General features: G+C 34.2%; 1 protein-coding gene across 6 annotated transcripts in view; it reads right to left on the reverse strand.

Annotated features, from left to right (window-relative positions):
- Window positions 1-3094: 3094 nt before the first annotated feature.
- Window positions 3095-7790, reverse strand: part of LOC107709562 (CMP-N-acetylneuraminate-beta-galactosamide-alpha-2,3-sialyltransferase 4-like) — a 61950-nt gene continuing 57254 nt past the window's right edge. For all 6 annotated transcript variants that reach the window (XM_016514065.1, XM_016514068.1, XM_016514067.1 and 3 more), the window contains 2 exons: window positions 3545-3697; window positions 3095-3438 (listed from right to left, as the gene is read on the reverse strand). In XM_016514065.1, coding sequence (XP_016369551.1) covers window positions 3349-3438; window positions 3545-3697 — 243 coding nt within the window. In that variant the 3' untranslated portion in view covers window positions 3095-3348. The remainder of the gene's footprint in view (window positions 3439-3544; window positions 3698-7790) is intronic.

Consider the following 7790-nt stretch of genomic DNA (forward strand, 5'->3'; position numbering starts at 1 on the left):
AACTAACTTCAGTTATAGCTTTCAAGTAATTTCTTGCAACTAAATGAAAACAAATCTGAAATTATTTTGTTTGGTCCTAAGGAAAGCGTTGCTTTTAATTTTGATCTTGGCTTTCTCACTCCATATAATACACAGTTTGCCAGGAATTTGCGCATTCTATTTGACTCCAGTTTACAGTTTGACAAATAGATTTCAGCTGTAGTCAAGTCATGTTTTTTCAAACCTTCTCAGTAAGTAAAGCCCGTTCCATCTTGGAAAAATCTTGAAACAGCTATCCATGCCTTTGTAACATTTCAGCTTGATTATTGTAACTCCCTGTACTTTGCTATTTCCAGTCGTCCGTTTCCCATCTTCAGTTGGTTTAGAATGCAGCCGAGGGAAGCGAAAATACGACCATATAACTCCTGTCTTAAAGTTCATACACTGGTTCCCTATCAAGTTCTGCTTCCGTACACCCCTTCTAGAAACTTGAGATCTTGTGACCTTGGCCTACTCATAGTTCCCAGAGTTAAACTTAAATTGTAGTGATCGCACCTTTGCTACTGCTGGTCCGAAGCTTTTGAATAGCCTTCCTCCCTTTGTCAGGCATGTCCCATCTATTAGTACTTTTAAATCTTATCTTAAGACATATTTTTTTCACCCTGGCTTGTAACAATCCTTAGTATGCTATCCTGGGTTTCCTGCTCTATTCTGTTGATCTTATTTTTCTGTTTACTTTTCTTTTATTCATTGTGTTTTTATTCTTTGTAAAGCACTTTGGTCAACCTCGGTTGTGTTTAAATGTGCTCTATAAAAAAGCATTGTTGTTGTTGTGTCGTTGTAAATATCGCATTATCTGCAAGTACAGTATTTTAAAATGAAATTTCAAGATTGGAAATAGACTACAAGTGCACATTCAATAATCAATACAATTGAGCACACTTATTTTTAGTTAAAGTCATAAATGAATAATTTCGGTTTTGAACTGATACATCAAAAAATCATTCACAGGACTGATTCAATAACAGACACTGCTATGAGGCATGTTAGCATGTTGCTAAGCTAACGATGTAGCTCTAAGAAACACAAAAGTAAACATCGCACAAATGTTGAGTAAAATGTAATTTATGATTGTACAGACTAGTTTTCATCATTACAGTATTGAATAAAAAGTCAATTTACTGACATTTCTCTCACTTTGTCAACCATCTTGGATTGCTTTTTTTTGTCACTGAATTTGGTGCAATGTATTCTTTGATTTTCTGTCAGTAAAGGATACTGCTGTACTGATGTGCTGCTGCCTATAATTTGACTAAAACATCGGGAGGATGCTTACCTTCTAGAACAGTCTGGAACGTTCATGTGATGCCTTCATATGCCTCCTCCAATTATGGCTCTGATTTATGAAAGCCGCTGGTTCATGGTTTGCAACATCCATTTGAATGAACCAGAAGTTCACCTCACACTAGATATGTTTGCTGTATTGTGCTGCTGAGACCAAACATCAGTCATATTAAGGGCTGTAAGCAATGAGGCCTTGCAATCTGGCAGCACATTTAGGCACATAAAAACACTCTCTGCTGCCTGACACAGCTTCAGATGTTCCTGTTCTGAGAAGCTCTGAGTAATGAATCTGACTCAAACAGAAAGGCAGCTCCTTCCACTTCAGATCGAAACAATAAGCAGAAAGCAGAAAGTGAACATGAGGCCATCATGTACATATGATGTGCTTGAGCGCATGCATGTAGACTCATGTTTCTCTCTCTCTGTAAACAGAGCGCGCTCACGCAGTCAACGTAGATCAGTCGCCCTCTTCAGACGATGTGAGGCATTGCTACAGATATTCTGCTCATGACTTCATAATCACTGCTGCTCAGAGAAATATTTAATATCTCAGCATGCTCAAATATAATGTCTTATTTGAAAGATTAATCTCAAAATTAAATAGATTCACTTAAAAAAAATAGCTTATCTATTCTTCTAGTGTGTGTGTGTTTTTTTTTCCCTGCTTGCAAATGATCTAGTGCCTTTTGGTGCAGAGTGAGGATATCGCTATCTGGGAAACAGATTATTGTTCTGAACTTGTCCTTTAAAGATATTAAATATGGGAACTATAAAGAAGGCCTTATTTTTATTTTTATTTCATTTTTTTATTTTTTATTGATTGATTGATTGATTTGGGTAAGCATTTTATCCAACATTTATTTTCCACCCTGTTTGCAGTTTTTTAAGAATTATTGTGTTATCTAAAAGTCCTGTGAATATTTATTTATTCCCTTATTTATTTTGGGATAAACATTTTATTTAACATTTATCTCCCACCCTTTTTTGTAGTTTTTAAGACTTATTTGATTTTCTAAAAGCCCTGTCAAAAGAACAAAAAAGCTGTGATTTTGTTGGATTTACAGTACTTGATAAATATAATTTATTATAAGATTTTGTTACTTTTTAAACTCTTTGATGTCTATTTTTGCGTTTAGAAGATTGCTATTTATTCTTGAGCTTGTACATGTTTTTTTGTTTTTGTATTTATTTTTTACATAGTTTAGACTTTTTAATCTATTTTTCACTTTCTTTTACTTCTCACTTTCTAATTTTATTTTGTTTCTAAGCACCTAGCATAATGAGTAACTTGATTGTAATCTGAATATCATTTTTTTGATTGTTTGTTTTCTTAATAAAACAAAAAAGTATAGACTAGCAGACCTTAAGGGATTTCTCAGTTGTTTCATTTTTGTTTCAATTTTGTCTCAGATGTTTTGTTTTTTGCATAAAATGCCTTATTTTTTATGAAAATAAATACAATTACAGTACTCTCATACTACAGTATGAATACAGAGCTGTGTAGTAATGTGGATTTTGATGAGAAATATTGAGATCTCTTCTCTGAGACTTTTGCATCTTGACAAAACTGAGCACAACATGAGACATGTCTTCTGAAACTCCAGATGAGAAACGTCTGAGAAGCAGGAGACAGTCTCCATTTGTTAAACTGAGATCTTATGAGTATTACTTATGTAATTAAATCGTCATCTAAAAACAAGATGCATATTTTTGTTTTATTAAACACTTACTGTAAGAAGATCACAAAATATCCAGTGGTGATATATATATATATTTTTTAAAGTTCCCGAAAGGAAGCAAAACAATAAGCAGAAAATATTCATTAATTATAAATACTCGAGCTCAGATAAATATGATCGAATCACACAGAAATGCAGAAACCTTACAGAAACTACTAACAGCTCTGCCGTGTGAGAGCTGGATATTTCAGTTCAGTCCAAATCAGTCCAAAGATGAAGATATTCTCTATAATGCCGTATTTACATGCGTTTATGTGTTTTTATTTATATGTGTTCATGTTGGGTGTCAGGAATGAGGATGAAGATATAAAACAGCTCCCTGGTCTTCCAGTCTCTTAAGCATGAGAGCCTCTTGATTGAGATCATGGTAGGAATTCTGAAACAACAACGACATTCGGTTCGACATACGGCAACATATATGAGAATCAAAGCACCAACCACAGCTCAGTTTTTCCATTGCAAACGGACGCTTTAAAACCAACCTTCATGGATTTCATTGTCTCCTTTCCGTAATAGTGGATGGGCTGTTTCTGGTTCCTGGACTCTGGATATCCGAATCCAGCCACGTGCACAACGTCACAGTAGTTCAGTGCCACAAATACAGCCAGAATGCCAGAGGTGGGGTGGACTAGTTTCTGATGGAGAAACAGAGAACGTGCAGATCAGGTAAAGTGTGTTTAATAGTGTTTGTCCTCCTGCAGGGGGCGGCTGAAGACAGCTTTAACGCTCCTGTGAAAGAATAAAAACCCCATGAAATCTTAGCTTTTAGTTCAAGTCATCTATAGCAGGTTTTATTGCTTATTTGCTATACAAATGTCTAATCAAATGATCTCCCTTCCTTTAGTCCCACTTGTAGACGTCTCGAAATAAGCCTGTAGTGTAACATAACCTATTGGCTATTAAAAAAAGAAAAAAGAAGAAGAAGAAGCTCTTTCACGTCCCGCACAAGCTTTAATAGGAAATATGTCAACGTAGGACATAAAACTGTGCTTTTAATCAATTTTATGATGTTTTAAACTTTGTAAAAACGTTTAACACACACATACGCTGCCATAAAAACAATGCAATAAACCATTTCAAATGTATTCTCTGTAAATTATTGCCAGAAATCAACTTTTAAGTTGGAAACTTTCCACTTACAGTAGTAAAAAGAAGGTAATGCATCTTGGTTTTTCCAGCCCTGACTGCTTAAGTTGCGTCAATCTCTCTCTCTCTCTCTCTCTCTCTCTCGTTCCAAGTCATTAGCTTTTCCGCATTGCTCCATGATTTCCACAGCTACTGATCTGTGCGCTCCCACACAAAACACACTCATACATCTCCGCAAAGACATCGCACATCTCAGCCTCCCTTTCCACAACACTGTCACCATTTCATCATGTTCATCATTAGAACTATTAGAACAATAAGTATCGCTTTTTATTTCTCCTCTTTCCTACTACTTGTTTCACTTCTGTTTCAGTTTTTTATAACCATTTCTTACTATGTGTCAGTAAGTTGTTGTTATTTTAGCATGTGTGTTAGGCTCAGTGTTCTTTTTTTTAGGATTACTGATAAACTACTGTAGTTTGATTTGTATTAGTTATCTATTTTAGTTTTAGTCACAGTTGTAGTAATGTTGTCATTTTATGAGTTTTTATTATGTCACAAGAGTTCATCACCTTTCCTTTCCAAATGTAGCTGTAAACATTATGCAACAGCACTGTTAAACACCAACAAAACTTACAAATATCACGTTTCTTAAGTTTTACTACGTATGTGCTATTGAACAATGAAGAAAACAGTACTTTGACACTTTCTGGTTGTCAAACACAGTAGATCTGGTTTACAGTAATGCCACTAACTTCTGAACTGTCTCTTGTTCATTAGAAATAGAATTCAATTAGAATCAGGACTAACATCACCTAGTTGTATATTATATTATAAATATGTGTGTGTGTGTGTGTGTGTGTGTGTGTGTGTGTGATATTTAAGCGGAGCTTAAATGTCTAAATACTTTTTGTGCCCTTTAAAAAATAAATAATAATAATAATAATAATGCCCACAACTTTACAGAGGATAGACAGACAGACAAATAGATTAATTAATTATTATTATGATTATTATTACTACTACTACTACTATTAAACTCATGGTATCTATAAGCTGTATTATTGTAGTATAATTGATATACTATTCTAATTTATATTAATATTTTAATTTAATTTATTTTAATTAATTAATTAACTAACTCAATTTTAGTTATTGTATTACTTAGTATTTTAGTTTTTAAAGACCTAAAACAACTAAAATACAATTAGAAGTGATGCCTTGGCAGCTAGTGGAAAGAAAAGTTTTATTTTAGTTAATGTTTATTTTATCTCAAGCTACATTTTTTTTTATATGGTTTTAGTTTTAGTTAATTATAATACATGGAAGCCCATTTCCGCCACTGAATAAAAAAAATAAAAAATAAGTTATTGCGACTTTTTATCTCACAATTCTGACTTTTTTCACAGAATTGCGAGATATAGTCACAACATATATAGACTGATATGTTCCATCTCAATAAATTAGAATGTCGTGGAAAAGTTCATTTATTTCATTTTAACACACAATTGCGAGTTTGTATTACACAATTATGAGAAAAAAAAAGTCAGAATTGTGAGATTAAAAGTCGCAATTAACTTTTTTATTTTTTATTCAGTGGCGGCAATGGCCTTCCATAATAATAACCCTGGCTAACTAGTAACTAACTAGTTTTAAACGGTAGATAAAAATAACAGAGTTTAAAATGAAAAACAAAACATAATTAATACAGTAAATTGACCTTTTTTAATTACGTTTTTATTAATTCAATACTCCTGGAAATCATTTTTTTTTTTATTATTATTATTTCCATTTATTATTTGTTATTTCCATGCTTTCTATGACCTTGTGAACCCTGAAGTCACAGACTAGCCTGATGATTTCCTCTAAATATTTTCCATTTTCTTGTTCTACTTCTAATTTTAGATTCAGCAGTTCTACTAGCACTTCCTACTGACGGCTGACAGGAAGAAGGCTGTGCTGGTTTCTGCTAGTCAGTGTACAGCTTAAGAACTAGTTAGGCCTTCCGCGTTCGACTGAAGATATAACTTGTTGTTTCAGTCCGTTTCTCTGACAAACAGCTCCAGAAGCGGCTGTGTATGTACACGTGTGTTTCCCACAATGCTCCTCATGTTTATTGACAGAGCACGGCTCGGTTTGCCTGCCTCCCGAGCGCGTCATCTCTGCGTTTCTGGCCGGCGGCCCGGAGTTAGCAGGGGTCCCTGTCTGCGCGGTACACACGAGGTCAACCTTCTTAAGAAGCCAGAGGAATATATGAAGCGAGACGGTTCATCTGATGCACGTGTGTCTGTAATCTGTCCAATCACGGCCCGACAAACATGCAGAATAAATGGCCGCCTGACAGAAATATGTGGAGGGGTGTGCCTCCAAAAAAACAAAAGTACACAGAAGGGAAAGAGGATATACAGTATGTGTGTGTGACTCACTGCGATTAGTTTAAAAATATGGATGACAAAATGATAAAGAAAGACAGATTGATACAGAGAGAGAGAGAGAGAGAAGAGTTGGGTGGGGAGGAAGTGCGATGTACTTTGAGCTTGTTCTTGTGTTTCCTGGCACGGAGCAGAAATAAACAGACACATTTCTAATCGTAATTCTCTGTGGGTTTATCAGGACACATGTGGACTCTGATTCGAAAAACACTACAGATAATTGAGCGTACAGACAAACCTCTTGGCTCTCTTTGACAAACAAGCAGAACCCAACATTAACACATGCGAGTGAAAACTGTCTTTGCTGAGCGAAACACTCGCCAGCTGGATTGTGATTTTATTAAAAACAGCACCGTTTATGGTTGAAGTCGATCTGTACGAATGATAGTCTGACCTTCACTACTGTAAGTGACGCAAACGAAAAGCAAAGGCATACGATACCATTCAAATGTTTGTGGCCAGTAAGACTAATTTTGTTTCTTTTTTTAAAGAGAATTTCACTGACACACTCAATTGATCAAAAGTGACAGCAAAGACATTCAAATTGTTACAAAAGATTTCAATTTCAAATAAGTGCTGTTCTTTTGAACTTTCGATTCATCAAAGAAACCTGAAAATGTATCGGTTTCCACAAAAAAAAATATTTAATATGGATAATAATCAGAAATGTTTCTTGAGCAGCAAATCAGCATATTAAAATGATTTCTGAAGATCATGTGACACTGAAGACTGGAGTAATGATGCTGAAAATACAGCTGCGCATCACAACAATAAATTACATTTTAACATATATTCACATAGAAAACGGCTATTTAAAATTATAATAATATTGCACAATATTACCGTTTTTACTGTAATTTTGATCAAATAAACGAGACTTCTTTCAAAAAGATTAAAAAGCTTCAGACCCCAAAACATTTGCATGGAATCTGTCTGCTAAAAATGTATTGTCTTCCAGTGTCACCTGGAAGATTTGCAATCAGAAACGTCTTTGTGTGTCTGATTTCCATAATGCAAATACAGTGTTCCTCCCACAAAGCACAGGAGACTCAGTTCTGATTTTAAGTTTAAAATATATTGGATAAAATGATTGTTAATTCAATGGAATTATGTTTTCTTTATTTATAAATATTTTAGAAAATAATATAATTTAAAATGTGTATATATATATATATATATATATATATATATATAGAGATACACATATCAC

Source organism: Sinocyclocheilus rhinocerous, unplaced genomic scaffold (genome assembly GCF_001515625.1).
Source record: "Sinocyclocheilus rhinocerous isolate Xijiao unplaced genomic scaffold, SAMN03320098_v1.1 scaffold656, whole genome shotgun sequence".
NCBI classification, from domain to species: Eukaryota; Metazoa; Chordata; class Actinopteri; order Cypriniformes; family Cyprinidae; genus Sinocyclocheilus; species Sinocyclocheilus rhinocerous.